A 27,946-nucleotide genomic window follows, 5' to 3' on the forward strand; every position below is an offset into this window, starting at 1 on the left:
TGGCTCAAGCCTGTAATCCCAGCACTTTGGGAGGCTGAGGGGGGTGGATCACGAGGTCGAGAGATCGAGACCATCCTGGTCAACATGGTGAAACCCCGTCTCTACTAAAAATACAAAAAACTAGCTGGGCGTGGTGGCGCGTGCCTGTAATCCCAGCTACTTAGGAGGCTAAGGCAGGAGAATTGCCTGAGCCCAGGAGGCAGAGGTTGCGGTGAGCCGAGATCGCGCCATTGCACTCCAGCCTGGGTAACAAGAGCGAAACTCCGTCTAAAAAAAAAAAAAAAAAAAATCAAATCTTGCTGTACAATTATGAGGCTGAATGGCTCCTTCCTCCTGGCCAGCGCTGCCATGGACAGCCATTCTGCATGACTGAAGATTCTGCTTGAGCCCATTTCCCTGAGTAGCAGGGAGGTCACACACTGAGAAGCCGGAGCCCCGATGCCCCAGAGCAAAAGGCAAATGCTGGTTCCCGCTCACCACTTCATCCTCAGTCCAGCACTTCTCGATGAGCTTGGGCACAGGCTTCTTCACCAGGCGCTGCAGGGCTTTGCCGGCATCATAACCGCTTTCATGCAGCTAAAACAACAACAATTTTAGTTAGTTAACTGCACCAAGTAACAGACAGGTAACAAATCAATGAAAGGCAAGCTCTGCATTGACTTTCTCTCACAGCAGAGTCAGGAAAGGGGCACTGAGACTTCATCATTTCAGTAGGCGTGGGAATTTGTTCTCATCCAAGCCCACCCTATCCCAACCCCCATTCTGTCTACTCTGGGAGAGGAAGGCAGGCAAGGCAGATTTCGCAAAGATAGGAATAGGATCCTATATCCCTAAAAAGCAAACATTCAGTGAACGTTTGGCCCGGCCCAGTGCTCAGGACATTCCATGCAATCATTACCTTACCTAATCCTATGGAGAAAGTATTCTCTCATTTAATCTTATGTAGGAGCTATCATCACCCTATTTCACAGATGAGGAAACTGAGGCACAGAAAGATCAAGGAAAGGTGTTCATCACACTGAGCCAGCAGGTTTTGAAACCAAGACTCCAACCCAGCCAGGAGGACCCTTTTTACTCGTCTCATTCTCTGCAAAGCAGCCTAAAGTCATACAATTATGTTCTTTCTTTTTAGCATCTCTTAAGTTTTTCGCCTGTGCTAATTTTACTAAAAAACATTTAAAGTGCCTAAAATTTAAGAGCTTTTTAAAGAAAGTAAGTCTGTAACAGTATGTTAGTTTTTCAGTGCATTTCAATGAAGATGCAGGTTTATCTATATATTCCCTTTAGGACCAGACTTGTCTCTTGTCAAAGTGAATCAACTTTTCTCATCCTGTATCTCTTTAACCCTTTGCAGTGTCTGGCACCATGGACTCCTTCCTACCTTGCAGAGATGCCCAGACACTCCTGCTATGGCTTCTGTCCCACCATCTACTCTTAGTTTCTGAGTTCCAACTTGCAGAAGATGTAGAGAAACAGCAGGTACAAAGATCCTCTTGCTTTATCTACCTCCCCATACTGTGGCTGTCACTCATTAGAAATCCACCTTTCCTTTACACATCTAGTCTTCTGACACAAAGACTGGTTTTGTCTAAGACTTGTATCTCCAGTGCCAAACACAGTCCGTAGTGTAAGGTAATACTCCAGAAACACTTACTAACTTCCTAAATGAAATATTAAATAAATAAATGCCGTCAACGACTGTCCCTAGGTAGACTCAATCCAAGTCTAAATCTCAGTTTATTTGAGCTTATTCATCAATGTACTAGGCCCTGGGACATAGCAGTAAACAACACAGAAGTCCCTGTTCTCATGGAGTAGATGTCTGATCTTTTCACTCATGCTTCAATCTCTTATTTTAACAATGAGCCAGCATTAGCTGAACATTTAGGACAAATAAAGCTGAACATTCAAGACATGAAAAGAACAAATCTTAATAAGTTATAGTCCTTATTTTCAGGAAACTTACAAACTGGTACGGATACAAAACACACAAAATGACAAGATCAAGTATGTTGTAATAACTACTCTCGCTTAGGTTTAGGCAAAGACCTACGGAATCATAAGAGGAGAGAGCCATGTGTTTCTTCTTTTTAATGGAAGAATTGTGAGGACAGGCAGACTCCCTTCCTAGCACCCCTAGCAACTGCTGGAGTCCTTGAGCGGGCACACAGTAAGCTGGCAGTAAATATTTGTTGAATTAAATAAATATATAAAGGCTGAATTTAACTGCTAACAAAAGGAATATCACAAACATTCATTTTCAATGCTCACTCAGCAAAACAGAAAGTATTAAAAATGTGAATTTCCAGAGCATTCTCACAGTTTAGAGGACATCAATTTATTTTAAATCAAGACTGGGAAGTCCAGGCTATACATTAGCTATAACAATAAATCAACCATCTTAAAACAAACAAAAGACCTATAACCATGATCAATGCTATATCCCACTTTGGAGTGGTGGCGCAATGAACAAATATTAACTTATTTATTTTTATCATTATTTATCATTAGACTCATATTTATCATTACTTATCATTAGACTCTTTTAAAAACAAAATACTACTATGATTGCACATGTTTGAAAACTATCCAATCTAGCCTGCTTTCAGAGGTATAAAAAGATCTGAAATAAAATCAGATTCTCATACTTTGCCTAATATCCAGAACAAGCAGACATTTGTCAAGTTCTATAATACAATGAGGATTTATAATCACAGGTCAACAAGGATTGAAACTGAATAAAAGGAAGAATTACACGCCTATTTAATGCAAAAAGCATACATTTTAGTGACAACTTGAAATCATATCAAGTTGATCAAATCATAAATTTCTAATAAAAAGCTCATGGCAAAATTAACAACTTTTATAAGAGGTAATTATACTATATGGGGTAATTAATTGTAAGAAAAGTATAAGGCTGGGCACAGCAGCTCATGCCTATATGACCAACACTTTGGGAGGCTGAGGTAGGAAGACTGTTTTGAGCTCAGGAGTTCAAGACTAGCCTGGGCAACATAGTGGGACCTCATTTCTACTAAAAATTTAAGAAATTAGCTACGTGTGGTGGCATGTGCCCATAGTTCCAGCTACTGAGGAGAATGAAGCAAGAGAACAGCTTCAGCCTGGGAGGTTAAGGCTGTACTAAGCCTTGATCACACCACTGCACTACAAGTCTGAGTGACATAGTGAGAGTCTGTCCCCCCACCCAAAAAAAAAAAAAGTGGGAAAAACTATGGACTTTGAGTCAAATCGCCTGGATTCCAACTCCAGCTCTACAACTTACTAGGTATGTGACCTTGAGAGTTACTTATCATTTCTGAGCCTTAATTTTCACATCTTTAAAAATGGATATAATAACATCAACCTCTTAGGGATATGTGAGGTTAATATTAGAAAATATATGTTAGCTACATCTTTTAATAAGAAAAAAAAAATCGACCTCATCTCAATTTTGATCAGCTTTCCAGATGACAGAGTAGTCTTCTTAAAGACAGAAAAAATTTTGTTAAGCTATAAACAAAAACTACCACTTATGTGCACATTAATACTTTATGAAATTTGATTAAGGCCAGGTGCAGTGGCTCACGCCTGTAATCCCAGCACTTTGGGAAGCCAAGGCAGATGGATTACCTGAGGTCAGGAGTTCGAAACCAGCCTGACCAACAAGGTGAAACCTCATCCTAAAAAATTAAATTAAATTAAATTAAAAAAAAAAAAAAGAAATTGTATTAAAACTCTGGTGTCATATATAGGAAAAATTTAAAATTTTAAAATCCTGGCTGGGTGCAGTGGCTCACGCCTGTAATCCCAACACTTTGGGAGACCAGGGCAGGTGGATCGTGAAGTCAGGAGTTCAAGACCAGCCCAGCCAAGATGGTAAAACCCCATCTCTACTAAAAACTACAAAAATTAGCCAGGTGTGGTGGCAGACGCCTGTAATCCCTGCTACTTGGGAGGCTGAGGGAGGAGAATCGCTTGAACCCAGAAGGCAAAGACTGTAGTGAGCCAAGATCACGCCACTGCACTCCAGCCTGGGCAAGAGAGTGATACTCCATATCAAAATACTACTACTACTAATAATAATTTTTAAAAAATCTTATGTGCCTGGTACCAGGAAATTACTCATAAGAACATAAGGCCTATCCCAAAAGCAAACTGCTCAGTGGATGAAGTTCAATCAAATATCCTTAATCCCTGTGGCATTCTGGCCTTTTGGTGAACCAAGAATAGCTTTAAACTATAGCAGGAAGAGATGCTTCCACTGAAGTGCTGAACATCTCATTGTGGTTTTTCTATTTGTTAGGGAGCATGGCCGCAGCTGGCACAATGCCCCTCAGCTAAATTTCTAGTGATGAGCCTAACAGGGCAAGAGGCACTTTCCCTAAACAAGTCCTTTCATTCACACTTCTTTTTGTTGTTTTTGTTTTGTCATAAACAAAACTTTATTTCAGATGGCAGTTTCTCCTGGAGAAGCTATTCTAATGACATTGTAACTCAAGCTTCCTTCCCTAATGTGTCTTCTAAATAATGGGTGATTCTCTCCTTTTGTTTGACCTGTTTGTCTGGATGGCCTCTTAAAATATTCCTATTCCTTAAAAAAAACAGTCCCGGCTGGGCACGGTGGCTCACGCCTGTAATCCCAGCACTTTGGGAGGCCGAGGCGGGTGGATCACGAGGTCAAGAGATCGAGACCATCCTGGTCAATGTGGTGAAACCCCGTCTCTACTAAAAATACAAAAAATGAGCTGGGCATGGTGGCGCGTGCCTGTAATCCCAGCTACTCAGGAGGCTGAGGCAGGAGAATTGCCTGAACCCAGGAGGCGGAGGTTGCAGTGAGCCGAGATCGCGCCATTGCACTCCAGCCTGGGTAACAAGAGCGAAACTCCGTCTCAAAAAAAAAAAAAACAGTCCCTATTCCTGACTTCCCCCCACACCCCTACACAAAGACACATCTGAAAAGCAAAAAGTGTGGGTTTATTTACCCAAAGTGCTAAAAAAAATTTTTTTCTGGGTTTTTTTTTTTTGAGACATGGAGTCTCACTCTGTCGCCCAGGCTGGAGTGCAGTGGTGCGATCTTGGCTGACTGCAACCTCCGCCTCCCAGGTTCAAGTGATTCTCCTGCCTCAGCCTCTTGAGTAGCTACGATTACACCATCATGCCCAGCTAGTTTTTTGTATTTTTAGTAGAGATGAGGTTTCACCAGGCCAGGCTGGTCTTGAACTGACCTCAGGTGATCTATCCACCTCAGCCTCCAAAGTGCTGGGAATACAGGCGTGAGTCACCAAGCCTGGCCCAAAAGTGATGAAATGTTTCTTGAATGGATGAAGAAAGAATATACTGTGCTACCATCAGTATTTCTCAGAGGCAACTACAAAACTTGGTCAAGTGGCTGTTCTGGTGTGCTTTCCTCCTTAGGGAACCTGAGGGACCCTTTTCTTCTTAGGAAATCAAAGGGACTCTTTCTAAAGGGGCACCATCTTCTTAATGTTACAGATATTGACTTCTACCTTATAGAAATGTTGTCTGAGAAAATTCTGAGACAGAGCTTTGTATCTTTTTTTCTTTTTTCTTTTTTTTTTTTTTTTTTGACATGGAGTCTCCCTCTGTTACCAGGCTAGAGTGCAGTGGTGCAATCTAAGTGGAGGTCTCACTACAACCTCCACCTCCTGGGTTCAAGCAATTCTCCTACCTTCACCTCCCGAGTAGCTGGGACTACAGGCATACCACCACACCCAGCTAATTTTTGTATTTTTAGTAGAGATGGGGTTTCACCATGCTGGCCACAATGGTCTTGATCTCTTGACCTCGTGACTCATCTCTGCCTCAGCCTCCGAAAGTGTTGGGATTACAAGTATGAGCCACCATGCCAGGTCTATCTTTTTAGTAAAGATACACTTTTAACATACTATAAGTTGTTATGCCCTGCACAGCTCCATAATAGGGAAACTTACCTTTACAACATTTGGGGAAAATTACTAGCGATCAGGACATCCTTCTTTCCTTCAACACATTTACTGAGTGCTCAACTATACCAGGTACTCTCCTAGGTGCTGGAATATAGCAAATCGCCCTTCTTTTTTTCTCTCCTTGAGACAGGGTCTGTCTCCCACGCTGGAGTGCAGTGGCACAATCCTGGCTCACTGCAGCCTCAATGTCCTGGGCTCAAGCAGTCCTCCCACCTCAGCCTCGAAAATACTGGGACAGTTGTACACCACCACACCTAATTTTCGTGTTTTTGGTAGAAAAAGGGTTTTGCCACGCTGCTTGGGCTTGCCTTTTTTTTTTTTTTTTTTGAGAGTTTCACTCTGTTGCTTAAGCTAGAATGCAATAGCACAGTCAGCCCACTTCTGCCCAAATTCCTAGGCTCAAGCAATCCTCCTGCCTCAGCTTCCCTAGTAGCTCAGCTTACAGGAATGTGCCACCAGGCCTGGCTAATTAAAAAAAATTTTTTTTTTTTAGAGACAGAGACTCACTACACTGCCTAGAGTGGTCTCAAACTCCTGGTTTCAAGTGATCTTCCTGCCTCGACCTCCTAAACTGCTAGGATTATAGGCATGAGGCACTGCACCTGCCCCAAATAGCCCTATTCTTTTTTTTTTTTTTTTTGAGGAGGAGGAGTTTCGCTCGTTACCCAGGCTGGAGTGCAATGGCGCGATCTGGGCTCACCGCAACCTCCGCCTCCTGGGTTCAGGCAATTCTCCTGCCTCAGCCTCCTGAGTAGCTGGGATTACAGGCACGTGCCACCATGCCCAGCTAATTTTTTGTATTTTTAGTAGCGATGGGGTTTCACCATGTTGACCAGGATGGTCTCAATCTCTTGACCTCGTGATCCAACCACCTCGGCCTCCCAAAGTGCTGGGATTACAGGCATGAGCCACCACACCCGGCCAGCCCTATTCTTAAAAGGAGTTTGCTTTCTGGATGATTATAAAGATTTTCTTTCTTTGGATGAGGATAATGTGCAAGAAATAATGTTCAAGAAACAGCTAAACTGGATATTTCAACTATATTCCTTACATAAATTAGAACTGGTAAATTTATCAAAACACTGGCTATCTTAAATTTCTAAAGATTGTCATTAGAAACATTTCCCTCTAATACAACATCAAGTTCTGAAGGTTGCCATAATTTCACCTTGTGAAATACATTATGTAGATTTCAAATTTTAAACACCTGATCATGACCATGCAGCTAAGTCTATAGTCAGGAAATTAAATGCAGGTCTCCCAATACTGCTAAGGTAAGATGTCCTTTAATGTGAATAAGGTTTTCTACTATTTCCCTAAGAAGGCTGTTCAAATAAATAGCAATGAAGATGGGGAAAAAAGAAACACCTCTTAAACGTTTTATAGCTTCACTTTGTAGCCACAGAAAAGCAATTAAAGCAAGATAATTAAACCTTTCTGTCCATTTTGCAAGCAACCGAGGGTGGTTAAATCTGGGATTAAATGCAGTTTTAATGTAGAGTATAGAGAACTCTACATTTTGGAGCTACTGGGAAAAGATCAGTACAGAAAGCACCTTGACTCAGTCAGCTTCCAATCTTTGAAAGCTAAGGAGGGGAGAAGCACTTAGATCTTAACCCCCACGAAACCACTACAGCAGGATGTCATTTAGCAGAAAGCACTTTCAAATTCATCACTACAGGTGTGTGGCAGTGGTTTCTTTTTTCTTTTTTTTTTAAATCCAATGATCAAGGAAACATTTACTTGTAAATCTGTCTGCCTCTTTTCCACATAACTAAACTGCATGACTGCACTTCTATGCAAATAAAATCTGTCGTCCCTAAACCACAGGGAATGATTTATGATTAGGGAATCTGATAACAGGATTTATGATTAGGGAATCTGCTAACAAAATACTGATTTCTTCACGAATCCACTAGCCTTTCAAGTCATTCCACCTCAGAACTATGCCTGTTTTGCTCTTTTCTAGCAATTTGGTCTTTGGTCTCTGGGTGTGGTCCATGGAATCCTCTGAGACACGATTTTTCCTTTGAGTTTTTGGTTGTTCACTGTGAAAGAGAAAAAGTGAGTGAATTATTTCCCTATGTGGTGTCTGGCCCCCTTCTGCCACACCTTCAGCAGAAGTCCTGGTGTCCTTGAGATCCAGTAGAACGTTCCAGCCTCAGAGGTAGGCTGCTCACATCATATTCTCTTTGCTTCCACTCATTCAACGAAGAGTCATCAAGCAACTCTGCAAGTCAGCTATCGTGCTAACAACAGGGATACAGTGGTATGCAAAAACAGGCATTCATGAACTATGCAAAGTGGACTTGGTAGGGGATTTTGGTGCTAAAAACAGTAATAACCTCTGAATAACAAACACTTGATTTGGCTCCACTGTAACAAAACCACTACACTGATTCATTCAGAGCCAAAGAGACTGTGCTATAGTAACTGGACACATCGAGCTAGTTGCATAAAAAGCTCTCAGTAACTCTAGGTACTACAATAAATTATCAACTAGCCAATGCCTTCTACAGCCTAGTGAAAATAGCACAGGATGTGAGGCAAGTGACAGATTCTTACAGCCCTGTCTGGAACCAGCTGAGTTGAGGTTTTCATGTTAAGTGGGCCTAACACCACCAGCCTTCAGCTGTGTCCCAGAACAATGGAAAGAGCTAAATGAGACAAAATGTGTCAAGACCCTCTGAAATGTAAGATAGCTGTGAGCTGTACAGTGGTATCATCATGGGGAGTAGTATTTTAGACACACGACTCTTACCCAAGACTATTCAAACAAGAGGTTCAATAGAGCCAACAATGAGGGTAGGCACTACCCATCTGCAATTGTCTTACTACAGCCTCTGACCTCCTCCTGACTAGCAGAAAGAAAGGATCATGCTACAAGAAAAACATTTCTGCATAATTGCCCAAGTTAAATCTGCTACTCTCACTCTGCCTGACAAATCATTCCATGCTTATTACTTTCTATAATTTAATATATGTAAGTGCTTTACTGGCAAGCTTCTTGAAAGAATAAATAACACTTAATGACTGCCTACAGTTTAATTAACTCATGATTGAACTTCTCATGGATTGCTATAAACATTAAATTATAGCCTTCCTCAAAGCTACCATGGATAAAAAATCTTGTTTAAAGTTTTAACTCTCTTGCCTAAACAATTTCTAAATTCCAGCAAATCTGTACGTTGGGCAGAGAGGTGAGAGAATCCACCTTAATGCATGGTTATAAAGTGTGTTATTTTATAGAGCAAAGATGAGGTCTTAATTTTAATAAGATTGAAAATGTGCACGTGTCCAAGCACCTCATTAATATTACAGCAGTCATTAAACATCTCTGAATCTCAGGCAGTCTTATTAGCATAAACTCTGCGTATTACTACAAGGTTTCAAGTTTCTATTCTGGCTTCTCATCTTAGCTACCATTTTCTGTCTGCGTGATGTTGCAAATAAATTTTCCTTTTGGCATGGCTCAGCTGTCAGGCACCTCTGTTCTATAATGAACCCATGAATTACATCTCCCTGCTCTGACATCTCTGGTCTCACACATCAAAATATTGTTCTTCAACTGTAATTTATAACTTAATTTAAATGTCCCTTTTCCCATGACCTTTTCGGATCAAATGGCATTGCATCAGGCAGTTTCTACTATGCTAAAGCATACTTTTCAAATATAGCCATTATAATAACTATATAAAAAGCCTACTTAAGTTAGACTGCATTCAAGCTAAATAATTAAATAATTCCAGTCCATTAACAACAATATTAGATTTCAAAGTCTTTTGCTATGCAAAATATGCTGTTTATACATCACAAGAAACTGTCAAAATAACTAAGAAAGGAAAAAAGGGGGGATTTGGAATATATCTTAAAATTCTTCATGTAGTTTTTTGTTTTGTTTTGTTTTGTATTTTTTATGAGATGGAGTTTCACTCTTGTTACCCAGGCTGGAGTGCAATGGCGCGATCTCGGCTCACCGCAACCTCCGCCTCCTGGGTTCAGGCAATTCTCCTGCCTCAGCCTCCTGAGTAGCTGGGATTACAGGCACGTGCCTTCATGTCCCACTAATTTTTTGTATTTTTAGTAGAGGCGGGGTTTCACCATGTTGACCAGGATGGTCTCGATCTCTTGACCTCGTGATCCACCCACCTCGGCCTCCCAAAGCGCTGGGATTACAGGCTTGAGCCACCACGCCCGGCCTTCATGTAGTGTTTAATTAATTATTTCAACTATTAAGGTAAGTGAGAAAGATCTTGCCGAAATATGTTCCAAGCAAAATTTAAAAATTTTTTGACAGGGAGCCAGATGCAGTGTCTCGTGCCTGTAATCCCAGCCCTTTGGGAGACCAAGGTGGACGGATCACAAGATCAGGAGTTTGAGACCAGCCTGGCCAGCACGGTGAAACCCATCTCTACTAAAAATACAAAAAATTAGCCAGGCATGGTGGTACATGCCTCTACTTGCAGGCTGAGGCAAGAGTATTGCTTGAACCCAGCAGGTGGAGGTTGCAGTGAGTCGAGATTTGCACCACTGTACACCAGCTTGAGAGACAGGGCCAGACTCTGTCTCAAAAAAAAAAAAAAAAAAAAAAATTCTTGGCAGGGCACGGTGGCTCACACCTGTAATCCCAGTACATTGGGAGGCTGAGGTCAAGAGTTTGAGATCAGTATGGCCAACATGGTGAAACCTGGTCTCTACTAAAAAACAAAACGAAAATTAGCCGGGCATGGCGACACATGGCTGTAATTCCAGCTACTCAGGAGGCTAAGGCAGGAGAATCCCTTGAAACTGGGAGGTGGAGGAGGCAGTGAGCCGAGATCACACCACTGCACTCCAGCCTGGGCAACAAAGTGAGACTCCATCTTAAAAAAATAAAATTCTTATAACCATAATTCACAGATGTCAATACATTTTCATTCATACCTCCATCATCGATGACCTAGTGCCAAGTACAATATATGAAAGAGGTAAATGTAAAAAAACTAGAAACTAAGAGTGTAATGTTTATTTTTATTTGGCCACTATCATTTCAAATAATGCTATTTAAGTACTAGAGAGGCTAAAATTTGTCCGAATGGTCTTATGGGAGCACAATTCAGAGATAATGGAAAAGACAAAGAATTTAACTGCAGAGAGTAGGGCTTGAGGGAAAAGTCCAGTTAATTTTCAGAAGGAGTACACAGTTATTGAACAAACCTTTCCTCCTTCCTTCCATCAATTTCTGAAACTACAGTGTTCCAGGAATTATGCCAGTACCTAGAGCAGGCGTCCCCAAACTATGGCCCGTGGGCTGCATGCGGCCCCCTGAGGCCATTTATCTGGCCCCCGCGCTTCAGAAACGGTCACCTCTTTCATTGGTGGTCAGTAAGAGGAGCACAGTACGCGGTGGCCCTCCAACTGTCTGAGGGACAGTGAACTGGCCCCCTGTGTAAAAAGTTTGGGGACGCCTGCCCAAACTAGTCACATGGAATAAAGGAGGGGCCGTAACATTTGCTGAGCAGAGCACAGTGTGCTACGAACTGTGTTAGGTCTTTATGATTTCATCATTCCACATGCCATTCTTCCATGGCAAGAGTACTAAAAGTGAGAAAATGACATGGAGAAGGTTCAGTTTCTTTCTCTAGGCCACTTCCCTAGCAAGCAGCAGTACAAGGATTCTAACATAAATCCATGTTCTAAGATGTCCCTACCCTAGAATGTCGCTACTGGGGCAGTTTAGGACAGGCAATCTGCTGGGAGCAATGGGCACAGGGACATTTTCGGCTGCAACTGACAAAGCAAGCATACCGTCATTTCTTAACTCAGGGATAGAGGATGAGGGTGGGTGAAGGAAGGGAGGGAGCCAGCAGCTTGGAAAAGAGGAAAGGCACACATGTAAACAAACTAACAAAAAAAACATCGCCATACATGAAAATACTCAAAGTGCTAATGAAAGCTGATGGGATGACATTTGCTCAGTCTGGAAAATCTAAAGTTCCTCTCAAGAGTTAAGTTTTGAAAATCGACAACCAGTGTAATATGATTAACTTGCCTATGCTTTATGAACAGCAACAACCAAATAAAAAACAGTATTGCAGGAGAAATAAGCAGTATTATTGTTGTAGTGAAAATCGGCAGTAATATATCTAGGTTAACATCTCTTATAACTTAATTTCCTTAGGCTGATAAAGCATTGCCATATTTCTCATTTGCAATTAGTCCCCACATAATATTATGCCTGGAAATTAGAGGGACACAGTCTCCTGGCTGTGGTGTTTCTGAAGGTCTTCTAGACCCCCAAGAGAGGAGCCTCAGCCAGCACAGATCCACGGGTGAGCATCAAATGCTGCCCTTCAGTTGAGGAAGGTAAGTTATTTTGAAAACACAAACCAAACCAAACTCTGAAAGTCTTGGCAAATTTTGACCATCTGTCTATTTTGAGGCTCTATCTGACACTGTCTTCACACAAACACAAACACCAAGAAGGACCTCAGGAAGTCCTGGTACCAAAGGCACAAGTTTGGAAGCTCTGTAAAGCTAAAGCGTAAGCAGGATAGAGTTCCTGGCTTTTGCTTTTAATTAAAAAAAAAAAAAAAAAACTTTAATTTTTTTTTCTTTTCTTTTTGAGATTGAGTCTCACTCTGTCACCAGGCTGGAGTGCAGTGACACGATCTCGACTCACTGCAACCTCTGCCTACCGCGTTCAAGAGATTCTCCTGCCTCAGCCTCCTGAGTAGCTGGGACTACAGGTGCTCACAACCATGCCCAGGTAATTTTTTTGTATTTTAGTAGAGACGGGTTTTCACCATGTTGGCCAAGATGGTCTCAATAATCTGACCTCCCAAAGTGCTGGGATTACAGGTGTGAGCCACAGCTCCTGGCCTGACTCTGGCTTTGTTTCAAACATTAGCTCTGCCATGAGCTGTGTGATATTAGATGAATTAATGGTCCCATTAATTCATCTAACACCTCAGTGTTCTCCACTGTAGAAAGGGAGAATAGAGTGCCTGTCCTGGACGTCACCACTGACAGGAGGAAATGCTCCAGGGGACAACCGACTGTGCAGAAGAAACACAGGGAGAGGAGTGAAGGCCTATGACCTCGGGGCACAAAGCATCTCTCACTACCACGGGATGACCGAGGAAATACACCTGTTACATCAGCAGCACAGGTTTTGACTCCTCGCCCCTGTGCTAAAGGAAGAGAACAAACTGTGGAGCCCAGCAGGAATGCATCCTATTCTACAAGACAAGGCAGGATGAAAGACGAGACTGAGAAGGGAAGCAATAGAGATCTTGGTGATCTGTCGGGGCCTGGAAAAACCAGGAGCTTCTGGAGAGAATGAGCAACCTACACTGGGCAGAGTGGGCCTGTGTCCTTCGCTTCTTTTGCTGTCACAGAAGGGGCTGAGGTAGATCATTTTTGGAACTTTCCTGTTTTCAACATTCCTTCACTTTACAAAGATTTTTTTAAAGGCAAAATATTATAGAATATTCTTCTAAAAAGGAATAAACAAATGGTAATAATGTTAACACATTAATTTAGAAAAATAAAAAAAATAAACAATATAACCATTGAATTAAGCCACATTCCCCAGACCAAACACTTAATGAATGGCTCCTGCACAGACTTCACTTACAATTTAGGGATTAGGGTTGTGCCTCTTAATTTTCAAGTCTCTGTAAAAGCTGAAGTTTATGCCACAGGTCTTAAAATGCAATTATGGATAATTAATCATTTACATAGTTAACATGTCTATAGCCTGACTTCCTCCTTTTTTATAAATGCAAGATCAGCCACAGAATAATAAAAAGAGAGGGTGTAGCGGGTGCAGGCTGCTCCTGGGGCAGGAAGACTCCACAGAACTCAGTAAATAATCTACTAAGACGACGGAGCTTGAGGACCCACAGTGAGTTTAACTCTGGTCACAGGGAGAAAAGCTACTGGCACATTTGTGAACTTAGACTGTTTATGGTGCTTTTCTGAATAATTATTTGTCAACTGAGAAAGACCTATGTCTAGCCACAAGTGGAAATGGTTCAGGACCACAAGTGGAAATTAAAACATGTTTTCACTTACTCCTGGCATCCTCACAGCCTTGAAAACAGAAAAAGATATGTGACATGAAACTGGACAGAAGGCTGGAGGATGAATAAAACCACAGGTCTAACCATCCCACGTAGGCACTAGTGAACCCACTCATACATGCTAAATTGACCTAGAAAGTGTATGTGAAAGGCTTGAACACAAAAACACAAAAGTCAAGACCAGTTACATCGGTATTAAGAAATATTTATAGTAACTGCTTTAAATCCTACTTAGCAGAATTGAGGCACAGAAATAATTGCCCCCAATTCAAGGGCTCAGCAATCTGAATCTCAGTGCTTTGTGATGAGTGATTCTAAGGTGATACAAACAACAGTCCACTTAATCATTTTGGCAACGATAATGAAGTTATGGAACAACAAAGACCAAAGAGGCATACACTGATGCATATACAGCTCCAGAGTTGGGAAAATATCCAAGCAACTGCATTTTTATCTGGAAACTTCAGCCAAGAACATAGCTTTAGTAACTAACAAATAAGCAAAAAAACCTCTGGGCAACCAAAGTAGTGTCCCCAAGCCAAGGCCTTAGACACTTAACTACCTCACAATGCTAGCTTTCCCAATCTAATAACAGGTCTCAAAAGAAAAAATCAGAAAGACTATATGATTTCAAAACAGAAAAGCAGCAGCAGACAGCCTGACTGTGAGAGACACAAAAATTTGGCAACTATCATGCAAACCAAAGAGCTCAGACTCTAACCGTTACACATTCTTTTGTGTAATGGACACCAGTAATGATCACTCAGAATCATGGAGTAAAGGTACATTTGGCTTGAGAGGATGAAAATGTATTCCTCCTCATTTCTAAACTGAAAGAAAAATAATAAAGAAGAAGAAAAGGAGGAGAAGAGTCAGTTTTCCTAGCAATGCTGGGATAACTAGTACTCCAAAGTGCTACAGTAGCTGGAATATACAGCCCAACAAATACTGGGTGTGGGGAGAAGGCAGGCCACCCAACAAATAGGGGAGCAGGATTGACAGGAGTGGGGCAACCCAGTGTCATTATCTACGAACCCCAGCAAGTCACTAGGTAAGGGGGAAACATCTAGCATTCTGGAAGAGAGGACTGGCCAGGATAACACAGGTTGTCAGAGTCTAGTGGGGTTGGGCTGGGCTCTAGGCAGGGCTGTGGAACTGAAGCTAAAACAGACACCAGGAACTTGAAAAAGCTACAGCTTCGAGGATCACCTGCATTTATCCCAGACCAGCTCAAAGACCAACCTTAAAACAACACAACTTGCCCACAAGAGCCACTAATGAGCAATACTTTCCCTGCTCTGTCAGGCCCAGGCTAGGACTGATGCAGGCTGTACCCAGAGCTTCGAAGGGCTAGGGTAGTGGCTGAGGAAGAAACACTGGGTAACCTGGGAGGTCAGAATATACCAATTAATATGGTTGTTACACATGACAATTTTGTTAGCTAACTAAATATATTCTTTGCCTAAGAAAGCCAAATGCTCCTTATTTTATAAATCAAATGTCCTTATATGTCACAGAAATATCATAGCCACTACTAGAAATAGTCTTATAGATTCTCAATATCAGAAAGTCCACACTTTAAATAAGTCATAACAGCTGGGCAAGGTGGCTCACAACTGTAATCCCAGCACTTTCAGAGGCCAAGGCAGGAGGACTTCTTTAGGCCAAGAGTATGAGACTAGGCTGGACAACATAGTGAGACCCTGTCTCTACAAAAAATAATTTAAAAATAAATAAAAATAAGCAAGTCACAAGAGATGGAAAAGGAGAGGAAATAAAAATAATGAACTCTCTTAAAAATTCAAAATAAGTACTATATTTTAGTAATATTTTATATAATAGTCATTTTAACTGTGGTAGGCCAAAAAATGACCACCAGAAGATATACATATCAAATCCCTGGCAGCTGTGAATGTGACCTTATTTGGAAAAAGGGTCTTTGCAGATGTGCTAAGGATCTTGAAATAAGGAGATGATTCTTGATTACTTAGGTGGGCCCTAAATCCAATGACAAGTACTTATAAAAGAGAGGTGGTGGTAGAGAAAACCAGACACACAGAGAAGGCAGCAGTGTGAAGATGAGCAGAGAAAGATGGGGCCACAACCAAAATGTCCAAGCAGTTACCAGAAGCTGCAAGAGGTTCGGAGTGGGCTCTGCCCGGAGGGATACCCCACTGACAACTTGATTTCAGACTGAGGTAGAGATGAAAGAGGAGCTGTTAAGAACAATATTCTACATTACCATCAGAAAGAGTCAAAGTGTTCCATTTCACTGTTAGAAAAATACATGATAAAGAATGCTTTTGGAAAATACCAAGGAAACTATTAAAAATAGTATAAATAGGCCAGGTGTGGTGGCTCACACCTGTAATCCCAGCACTTTGGGAGGCCAAGGTGGGCAGATCACGAGGTCAAGAGATCGAGACCATCCTGACCGACACCATGAAACCCTGTCTCTACTAAAAATACAAAAAAAATTAGCCAGGTGTGGTGGCACGTGCCTGTGATCCCAGCTACTAGGGAGGCTGAGGCGGAAGAATCGTGTGAACCCAGGAGGTGGAGGTTGCAGTAAGCCAAGATTGCGCCACTGCACTCCAACCTGGTGACAGAGCAAGACTCCATCTCAAAAAAACAAAAGCATAAATATTCTCAAAACACTGAAAAAGAAAAATGAAATATCTATATAGATATAGCAAAAAACAGAATGACAAGAACATGGCCACCAAATTTGGGTAATTTCTTGTAACAGCCACAGTAAACAAATAAAACCTTCAAAAGTTGGGGCTAAAAAATTATTTTAGAGAGCTATAAAAAGCACTCTGGGCCGAGTGCAGTGGCTCACACCTGTAATCCCAGCACTTTAGAAGGCGGGCAGATCATGAGGTCAGGAGATCAAGACCATCCTGGCTCACATGGTGAAATGCTATCTCTAATAAAAATAAAAAAAATTAGCCAGGTATGGTGGTATGAGCCAATAGTCGCAGCTACTCAGGAGGCTGAGGCAGGAGAATTGTCTGAACCCAGGAGGCGGAAGTTGCAGTGAGCCAAGATCACGCCACTGTACTCCATCCTGGGGAACAGAGTAAGACTCTGTCAAAAAAAAAAAAAAAAAAAAAGCATACTGAGATATATTTTCAAAATATAGGAAATGAATACTAGAACAAATATTTTAAGTATTTTATAGTATACTGTACAACTTCCACTAAAACATGAGCCCTTCTAAAACTCATGGGTCTGATTTGTTCTAACAATGAGGTAATTCTCATCAAATACCCTCCCCACAAGGGCTGCAGAAACTCAAACATGTTAATTACCGAATAAATAAATGAATACATGATTATATTAAAGCGTTTTTTTTTTTGTTTTGTTTTTTTTTTTTGGAGACAGAGTCTCGCTTTGTTGCCCAGGCTGGAGTACAGTGACAGGATCTTGGCTCACTGCAACCTCCACTTCCCAGTTTCAAGCGATTCTCCTGTCTCAGTCTCCCGGGTAGCTGGGATTACAGGCATGTGCTGCCACATGTGGATAATTTTTTTATTTTTAGTAAAGATGGAGATTTCACCATGTTGGCCAGGCTGGTCTCAAACTCCTAACCTTGGGTGATGTACCTGCCTTGGCCTCCCAAAGTGCTGAGATTACAGGCATGAGCCACTGTATCCAGCCTAAGCCTCTTTTTAAATGTAAAAAGGCTAACGCTTTTTATCAACTTGCTGAAGACTTATTGTGTTATAAATACTTAATATAGGCTCAAATATGTTAAAATTCTAACTGATCAAATGGTAAGTGGATGCTTTTCTGAATATCACATATATCCCCAAACATTTTACCACTCTTTAGCATGGAAAAAAATCATTTGATAAAGAAGTTTCTAAAATGAGTAAATGAACTTTCTAACTTAATGCCAAATAAAAGTAAAAGCTGAATCACATTCCTCAGTTCCTGCTGAAAGCCTAGGAAACAGGAAGGCGATTCAGGAAACGCTGATTTCTGATTGGCTGAACAGCAAATCCTCCAAATTACATAATCTGTATTTATTTTTTCTTTTGGGACAGAGTCTCATTCTGCCACCAGGCTGGAATGCAGTGGTGCGATCTTGGCTCGCTACAACCTCCACGTCCGGGGTTCAAGCGATTCTCCTGCCACAGCCTCCCGAGTAGCTGGGACTACAGGTGTGTGCCACCATACCCAGCTTATTTTTGTATTTTTAGTAGAGACAGGGTTCCACCATGTTGGCCAGGATGGTCTTAATCTCTTGACCTCACAATTGACCTGCCTCAGCCTCCCAAAGTGCTGGAATTATAGGGGTGACACTATGCTCACCCTGATTAACCAGACATTTCAAGAAGATGCTATAACGTACTGGCCTCAATTTAAAACAAGTTTTAATAGTTATGTATATAAATATAAGACAAGTGTCCTTATTAATTTATAGACAATAACCACACTTGCCTCATAGAATTGTTATGAAGATTATATGAATTCATTCATAAAAGCATTTAAACTTTTACCTAGCATATAAATATTCAAACAACAAATACATTTCAATTTTATTATTGTTATTAATAAAATCAGGCAGCTGACCAATAGTTGATACCTAAAAAAAATGAAATTAATAGTCCTATGCCTGGTTCAAAGTTCAGTGGAAAAGCTCAGGGTGGGAAAGAAATGGCTTATCAAATGCAAACATGCAAGGAAATATGAAACAAAACAAGACTAAAACACAGGCCTTAAAAGAATGTGATGAGCACACATTCTTATAGGCGAGACTGCACTGAGAAGATGAGCTTTTAGGATAACTAAGGGGGTATCTCCTGGTCACCTTATGTTGATCAGACCTGGGAGTGTTGCTTCGCGCAGGTGCCACATTTTAAATGACAAAGTGGACCAGGAAGAGAAATAAAACGGTAACATATAAAAATGGCTAATATCACAACATGGATGACACCTAAAAACAGTACCCCCTCAGTAAAAGAAAGCAGTCACAAAAGACCACCTATTATATGATTCCATTTATATGCAATGTCCATAACAGGCAAATCTGTAGAGACAGACAACAGATGAATGGTTGCCTAGGGCTGGGAAATGAAAATGGGGAGTGACTGCTAATAGGAACAAGGTTTCTTTTTGGGGTGACAAAGATTTTCTAAAATTGGTTGTGGTGATAGTTGCAGAATTCTGTGACTATAAAGCCATAAAATTGTACACTCTGAATGAGCGAATGATATCCTAACAACGCTGTTATATAAAAGAAAAGAAGAAAGGAATGGCTTAAGAGATGTTAGAGCAGTTAAGAGGCAAGGCGAAGCCAGAACCACAGCTGTGGAGGGCTGCATTAGGACCAAGAAAAACGAAGAGAGCCTGCAGCAAACCTTTTCCATTACAGTAAGTAGGGAGGGCACCATTATCAGATGCTGTTCATGTAAGTGACCTTTTATCTCTCCATCCCCGTCCCAAGAGAAACTGAGATAATGCTCTCTCTCATGTTTAAGGAAAAGGAGAAAGTGGAGTATAAAGTTTGACTTTAAGTAAAGCTATAGATTATCTAAAAAGAAACAAAGTACTAAATTTTAAAAGCCATTTCATCCAAATAAGACAAAGAATAAATCAGGCAATTTGTGTTACAATGTTGTTATATGGATCTTTAGAAGTGAATTTATTAATTTCTCAGCCCAAAGGAAGCCACATAGGTGAACACCTAAATGCTTAGTTTTCAAAACAACAGCTCAAAATCTTTCTAATTGGTCAAAGTGCAAAAACTAAAAGTTGAAAATTATATATTATTATTCTAATAAAAAGGTCTTGGTTATACCAGAAAACCTCAACTGTGTGATCTTCTGCATCTTCACTAATGCTATAATTAACAATACAACATTCTGTTGACTTCAATATCCCATTATTACATAAATAAAACACTAGCAATGCCCCTGTCAAGACTGATTTATATGACGTGCTGTTCTGAAACTTGTTGAATTTCCACAGTAAGAGATCATATGGCATATCAACTTTCCCATTAGTCTTTCCAACAACAAATCAAAAACCCTGAACGACAAGAAAACCCACCAGCTTACCTTAACCCAAGTCAGCAAACATTAACCATTTAATGTTTACTCATCTGAATAGAAACATTTAAGTAAAGGGTATGGATATGTAATGAATTCAGAAGGCTCCTCTCACATGCTTAGGGAAAATTGTTATGAAAGGGCCTCCTTGGCAATGCCTTATCTGGAACTGAGAAATATTTCACATTCAAGTCATAAACACTGCAAAGCTAATCCAGGTCCAGATACTTTAGGGAAGGCCATTTAAAATGAACAAACAAAAATCTCTGACAAAAAATTCTATGGACTTAATTTTTTAGAATAAAAGAGAAATGAAAATGATCCTTAGAATAGACTTATCTGCATATTCTGCTATGCCAACTTCCTAACATCAAATTCTGGATGATCAAATGTGATATGAACTTGAACTTGATTTATCTATTCAATCATTCAACAACCATTTAGTATCTCTCTATCATGTATCAGGCATCAGACTAGGGTTAGAAAACACAAATGATTAATACTCAATAGTTAACAAATAGTGATATTTATAGACCAGAGACGAAAAACTATTAAGCTACTGGGAGCCTTGAACTTTTTGTTGAAGGAGATGTGGGTGTGCATAAATAAATAAGCAAACAAATATGCACTCTCTTGAATACGTAAAGAGCTTAATCCTAGCAGCCACCCATATCTCAGAGAATAAAACTGTCCAGGCAGAGGTGAAATCTTTGTTGCATGATTATAAATTTTACTTACATAAAGTGAATATACGCATGGTTAGCGTTGTTGAGAAAATGGCAATAAACTACTGAGAAAGAAAAGCTAAAAGAATTTGAATTTTATTAGAAACCAGGAAAGATACCTGAGCCCAAAGAAGGAAATCCAACACCAGTTTAGTAAAAATAAGTCAGCATGATATATTCTGGAAAACCTTAGCTCAATCGATAGGACTTTTCTGCAGTTTCTAAGTAGGACTATAAAGGCCTATTTTGTAAATGCCAAATAAATGTAAGCACTCAAAGGTGGCTAAATTAGGGTAAGATAGGCCTAATCTACATGTTGTATCGTATGATGTTTACAAATTGTATGTCAGCTACAAGTGTTCAGATGAGCCTAGTACAAACAGTGTATGAGGAAACACATACAGAAATATTTCCAGACAAGATCTTTCCAGGGAAATGCTATTGCTTCTTCATATTTAACATAATAGTATATTTAATACATAACAATACAAATAAAACTTTATTTATTTATTTATTTATTTTTGAGACAGAGTCTGGCTCTGTCACCCAGGCTGGAATGCAATGGATCTTAGCTCAATGTAAGCCTCTGCCTCCTGGGCTTAAGCCTCCTGAGTAGCTGGGATTACAGACACGTGCCATGGAACCCAGCTAATTTTTGCAAATTTTAGTAGAGATGAGGTTTTGCTATGTTGGCCAGACAGGTCTGGTACTCCTGACCTCAGGTGATCCACCCACCTTGGCCTCCCAACATGGTGGGATTACAGGCGTGAGCCACTGTGCCTGGCCAAATAAAACAATTTTACATTTATAGGTTAATAATTTTAAGTTCACATTTAAAATAATAAAATATAATAAAACATACCATTGCTACATACAAAAAGAAATATGCCTGTTGTTATTAAGAAATCCCTCTTTTCCTAATGAGAAAGGCCAACATGTTTATTGCATCTTCTTCCTCTACAGCAGTACAAAACTGTTTCTTACATATGAAGTGAAAAGATAAAAAATGTATGTTAACATAAATGAACAAAGAACTGTTCTGAACTATCTGCCAGTTCACCATTGAACCAAAAGTAGTAAGTCATGTGTGCATGAAAATAAGATATTTATTTAACTTCCTCTGTGATTCTTCAATGAGGCCTCTACTACTAAGAATGTGGGCCGGGCCCGGTGGCTCATGCCTGTAATCCCAGCACTTTGGGAGGCCAAGGCACGCAGATCACCTGAGGTCAGGAGTTTGAGACCAGCCTGACGAACATGGAGAAACCACATCTCTACTAAAAATACAAAATTAGCTGGGTGTGGTGGCACATGCCTGTAATCCCAGCTACTCGGGAGGCTGAGGCAGGAGAAATGCTTGAACCCAGGACGAAGAGGTTGCAATGAGCTGAGATTGTGCCAATGCACTCCAGCTTGGGCAACAAGAGTGAAACTCCATCTTAAAAAAATAAAAAATAAAAAAAAATAAAAAAAATAAAAAAGGCCGGGCGCAGTGGCTCAAGCCTGTAATCCCAGCACTTTGGGAGGCCGAGGCGGGTGGATCACAAGGTCGAGAGATCGAGACCAACCTGGTCAACATGGTGAAACCCCGTCTCCACTAAAAATACAAAAAAAAATTAGCTGGGCATGGTGGCGCGTGCCTATAATCCCAGCTACTCAGGAGGCTGAGGCAGGAGAGTTGCCTGAACCCAGGAGGCGGAGGTTGCGGTGAGCCAAGATCGCGCCATTGCACTCCAGCCTGGGTAACAAGAGCGAAACTCTGTCTCAAAAAAAAAAAAAGAATGTGTACATATGGCTAAAGTTTTACATAACCTGCAAACCATCTGCATTAAATTAAAACAGACTAAACACTCCAAATGAAATGCAGAGCTTGCCAAACTGGATAAAAACGCATGAAACAACTAAAGTACACAAAAGATGTTACCTTAAATACAAAGAAAGAAGCTATAAAGAGATATATCATGCAGACAAGCATAAGAAAACTTAAGTAGCTGTATTAATGTAAGACAAAATAGACTTCAAGACAAAGATTATTACTAGACACAAGGTTACAGCAAGAAGGTAAAAGGGTCTAAAGACAGAGAAAGACAAATATTTTAAGTGGTCATATGTCTAATGGCCAACTTCAAATACATGAAGCAAAAATTAACAGAATCAAAAGAAGAAACAACCAACTCTGCAATCATTATGGAAGACTTTCATACGTCTCTCAGTAACAGACAGTATAATCAGGTGAAAAAAATTAGTATAAGATATGAATACTAACATCAATCACTTTAAAACTGACACTTACATAACAGTACACCCAGTAACTACAAAGTATAAATTGATTACAAGTGCACATGAAACAGGAACCAAGATAAATCAACATGCTAAGCCAAGAAACAAGTCTCAAAGATTTCAAAATACTGAAATGTTACTGAGTATTCTCTGACCACAACAGAATTAAATTAGAAATCAATAACATTCCAAAAAATAAAATGTAGAAAAGCCCCAAGTATCTGAAAATTAAGTAAATTAGTACTAAATAATTCATGGGTCAAAGAAATCACCAAAAAATTCAAAAATTTTTTTAACAGAATGATAATGAAAACATAACAAATCAAAATTTGTGATAATGTCAGCTACTTAAGATCCCGCTTTAGAAAGCTGGGAGGAAAATGATCAAATTAAAGCCCAAATAGGCAGAAAAAAAATTAAAAAACAGAAATCAATGAAGTACAAAACAAATAGAAAAAATAATAATAAAACCAAACCCAAGCTCCTAAAAATGTCAATAATGTTGAAAAATCTTTATAATGATCAAGAGGAAACAAATTACCAGCCTGGGCAACATAGAGTCTAACTTAAAAAAAGAAAGAAAGAAAAAAAAAAAAAAACTCAAGCACTTTCTATATAAAAAAAATTTAGATGGCTAAAATTCGAGTTCTAGCACACATTAGATTTTAATAAATAACATCAATCCTTTACAAATGCCTTAAGAAAACAGAATAGGAGGAACTATTTCCCAACTAATTTTTTGAGGGGAATATTATTCTGATATATAACCAAAGTTCTTATTACAAAACTCCTTATTACAAAGAAGGAAGTCTGTAAGTCAGTATCCCTCATGAACACAAATGTAAAATTCCTTAACGAATTATTAGCAAACTGAATCGAATCATACATAGTGACCAAGCAGGATTCATCCTAGGAACAAATAGTTCTTTCACATTTAAAATCAATGTAATTCACTATATTAACAAACTAACGAATAACAATCATACAATAATCTAGTTAGATGCAAAAGGGGAAAAAAAAGCAAAGGAAAAAATGTAATGCCCATTCGTAATAAAAACCTCAATAACCTGGATATACAAGGTAACATTCTAACTTGATTAAAAAACAATAAAAGACCAGGTGCAGTGGCTTATGCTTATCATCTCAGCACTCTGGGAAGCTGAGGAGGGAGGATCACTTAAGATCAGCCTGGGCAACATAGTGAGACCTTCATCTCTACAGAAAATTTTAAAATTAGCTGGGTATGATGGTGTGCCCTATAGTCTTAGCTACTCAGGAGCCTGAGGCAGAGGCATTACTTGAGTCTGGGAGGTCAATGCTGTAGTGATCCAAGATTGCTACAGTGAACTCCAGTGTGAGCAATAGAGCAAGACCCTGTCTCAAAACAAATAAATACAACAAAAACAGCATTGTACTTAATAATGAATTACTGAAAACTTTCTAAGATTAGAAGGATAATGTCCACTCCCATCACCTCTATTCAGTATTGTAGCAGAAGTCCAAGAAGTGCAATAAAGCACAAAAAAGAAATAAAACACATAGATCACAAAGGAAGAAGTAAAACTCTATTTGCACATGAAATTTTAGCAGGGCCAAAAAAATCCAACATACAAAAATTGATTATATCCTATCGATGACCATTTAGAAATTAAAATTATAGTTACAATAAAATCCTCAAACAGGAAATACGAATAAATTTAACAAAATATTGTAAGATCTGTATCTCCCAAAAATCTTACTGTAAGAAATAAGGCCGGGCGCCGGTGGCTCAAGCCTGTAATCCCAGCACTTTGGGAGGCCGAGGCGGGTGGATCACGAGGTCGAGAGATCGAGACCATCCTGGTCAACGTGGTGAAACCCCGTCTCTACTAAAAATACAAAAAATTAGCTGGGCATGGTGGTGCGTGCCTGTAGTCCCAGCTACTCAGGAGGCTGAGGCAGGAGAACTGCTTGAACCCAGGAGGCGGAGGTTGCGGTGAGCCGAGATCGTGCCATTGCACTCCAGTCTGGGTAACAAGAGCGACACTCTGTCTCAAAAAAAAAAAAAAAAAAAGAGAAAAAAGAAATAAAAGAAAGCTGGGCATGGTGACATGCACTTGTAGTCCCAGCTACTCAGAATGCTGAAGCAGGAGATCGCTTGAGCCAAGGAGTTCAAGTCCAAATTGAACAACACAGCAAGAAGCCTTAAAATTTAAAAAAAAAAAAAAAAAAAAAAAAAAATTACAGAAATTATCTTTTAAAATAGAGAAATATTATATTTATGGATTAGAAGATTCAATACTGTTAGGCCGTCAATTTTTCCCAAATCGATCTTATAAATTCAATACAATCTCAATTAAAATTCCATCAGACTTTTAATTTTTTTGAGATGGAGTTTTATTCTTGTTACCCAGGCTGGAGTGCAATGGCACCGTCTCGGCTCACTGTAACCTCCACTTCCTGGGTTCAAGTGATTCTCCTGCCTTAGCCTCCCAAACAACTGAGATTACAGGCACCCAATACCACGCCTGGGTAATTTTTGTATTTTTAGTAGAGACAAGATTTCACCACGTTGGCCTGGCTGGTCTTCAAGTCCTAACCTCTGGTGATCTGTCTGCTTCGGCCTCCCAAAGTGCTGGGATTACATTACAGACTTGAGCCACCATGCCCCGCCAGACTTTTTAAAAAATAGAAACTGGAAGTCTGATTTTAAAATATATATGGAAATGCAAATGACCTCAAATAGCCAAAACAATTTTTAAAATTACATCTAAAGGAGAAAGACATCCCTGAGGTCAAGACCTCCAATATAGCTACAGTATTCAAAACACAGAGGTCCTAATAACGATCAATGAGACAGAAGAGAATCCAGAAAAAGATTCAAACATAAACAAGCAGCTGATTTTCAGTAACAAGAGTCAAGGACGTCAAATGAGAAAAGTTTTTCCAACAAATACTGTTCCAACAACAGGTATCTATGTGGAAGAGAATCAATTTTCACTCCATAATTCACATGACAATTTAAAATGAATCAAAGACCTACATGTAAGAAGTAAGAAGTAAAGCTTCTAGAAGAAAGCACAGAAACAGTCTTTGTAATCTTGGCATAATCAGAGATAGTACCATAAAAGGAAAATGACTTATTAGGCTTCAGCAAAATTATATATTAAGGTCAACATTAAGGAAAAAGTCAGGCCAGGTGCAGTGGCTCATGTCTTAACCCTAGCATTCTGGGAAGCTAAGGTGGGAGGATCACTTGAGGCCAGATGCTCTAGACCAGGTGTCCCCAGACTTTTTACACAGGGGGCCAGTTCACTGTCCCTTAGACCGTTGGAGGGCCGCCACATACTGTGCTCCTCTCACTGACCACCAATGAAAGAGGTGCCCCTTCCTGAAGTGTGGTGGGGGTGGGGTGGGGGGAAGCCGGATAAATGGCCTCAGGGGGCCGCATGCGGCCCACGGGCGGTAGTTTGGGGACGCCTGTTCTAGATCATCCTGGGAAACATAGTGAGGCCCTGTCTCTAGAAGAAACAAACAAACAAAAACCCTAAAAAAGATTATCCAGGTGTGGTAGCCTGTAGTCCCAGGTACTCAGGAGGCTGAAGCAGGAGTATTGCTTGAGCTTAGGAATTTGAGGTTACAGTGAGCTATAATCACTCCACTGTGTACTTCAGCCTGGATGACAGAGTGACACTCTGTGTCTTTTAAAAATAAAAATAAAAATAATTTTTAAAAAAGAATGAAAAAAAAAAAAGTGGTATGGGAAAGTAATTCCCAATATATAAAGGACTTCTACCTGAAATATTTTGAAAAATCCTTATAACTAAATTATTAAAAAAATTTTTTTTAAGTGAACAAAAAATCTGAACAGATGCTTCACACACAAAAAAAGATAAAACAAATGAGCAATAAAACAAGAAAAGGTGCTCAACACTATTAAATCAGGAAATTCCAATAAAACATCAATGAGATTAAAATGGATAAAATTTTTAAGAACTGGCAATACCAAGTCTTGGTGAAGATGCTAAAAACGTAAAATTATAACACACTACTGATGGGAATCTAAATTAGAACCACTTTAGAAACCTGTTTGACAGTTTCTGAGAAAGCTTCCTACATACAAACAATCCTGCCACTTCAGGTATTTACTGAGACAAGTGAAGATAAATGTCAACACAAAGACATACAAAAATGTTGAAAACACCTTTATTTATAATGGCTAAAGCTTATAAACAACCAGAATGTTCCCAGCCAGGTGAAAGGATATGAAACAATTGTGAATATGCATATCCATACAATGAAAAACTTATCAATAAAAAAGGGATAAGCCATCCATACATGAAGCAACATAAATGGCTCTCAAAATCCTTATGCTGAAAGAAGTCATGCAATATGATTCCATTCCTATAACGTTCTACGAAATGCTAACTACTCTAAAATGATTTTTTTAAAAGCCCACCCAAAACATAATATATCAATGGTTATCTGAGGCTGGAAGCAGAAAATGATTTTTGTTGGAAACATTCTGTATCTTAACTATCATATAGTTTCACAGATTTATATATCTGAAAAGACTCCACAAATTAGAACCCCACATTAGAGTTCAACACACTCTAATGTGGCCATATAGCCTATTTCATTTAATTTCCATACTGCCCTAGAAAGTATATACTAATTACTCACAGGTTTCTTCTAAACTGATAAATGCCTAACCTTGTTTTGAATCTACGCTATATGCTAAGAAAACAATAAATGCTTCCCACACAACAATGTATGTATCTTTTTAACTTATTACTTAACACAGCTCAACTCTTCTATTACTCTAAGAAAGTAAAAAATCCCAGTAACTTCGCATACACGATATTTTCATT

General features: G+C 39.7%; 1 protein-coding gene across 11 annotated transcripts in view; it reads right to left on the reverse strand.

The window, feature by feature from the left end:
- RERE (arginine-glutamic acid dipeptide repeats) overlaps positions 1-27,946 on the reverse strand; it is a 484,877-nt gene that overhangs the window by 112,426 nt on the left and 344,505 nt on the right. For all 11 annotated transcript variants that reach the window (XM_010338545.3, XM_074380011.1, XM_010338540.3 and 8 more), the window contains one exon: positions 478-576. In XM_010338545.3, the coding sequence (XP_010336847.2) occupies positions 478-576 (99 nt within the window). The remainder of the gene's footprint in view (positions 1-477; positions 577-27,946) is intronic.

The sequence above is a fragment of the Saimiri boliviensis genome, chromosome 11, assembly GCF_048565385.1.
Source record: "Saimiri boliviensis isolate mSaiBol1 chromosome 11, mSaiBol1.pri, whole genome shotgun sequence".
Classification (NCBI taxonomy): domain Eukaryota; kingdom Metazoa; phylum Chordata; class Mammalia; order Primates; family Cebidae; genus Saimiri; species Saimiri boliviensis.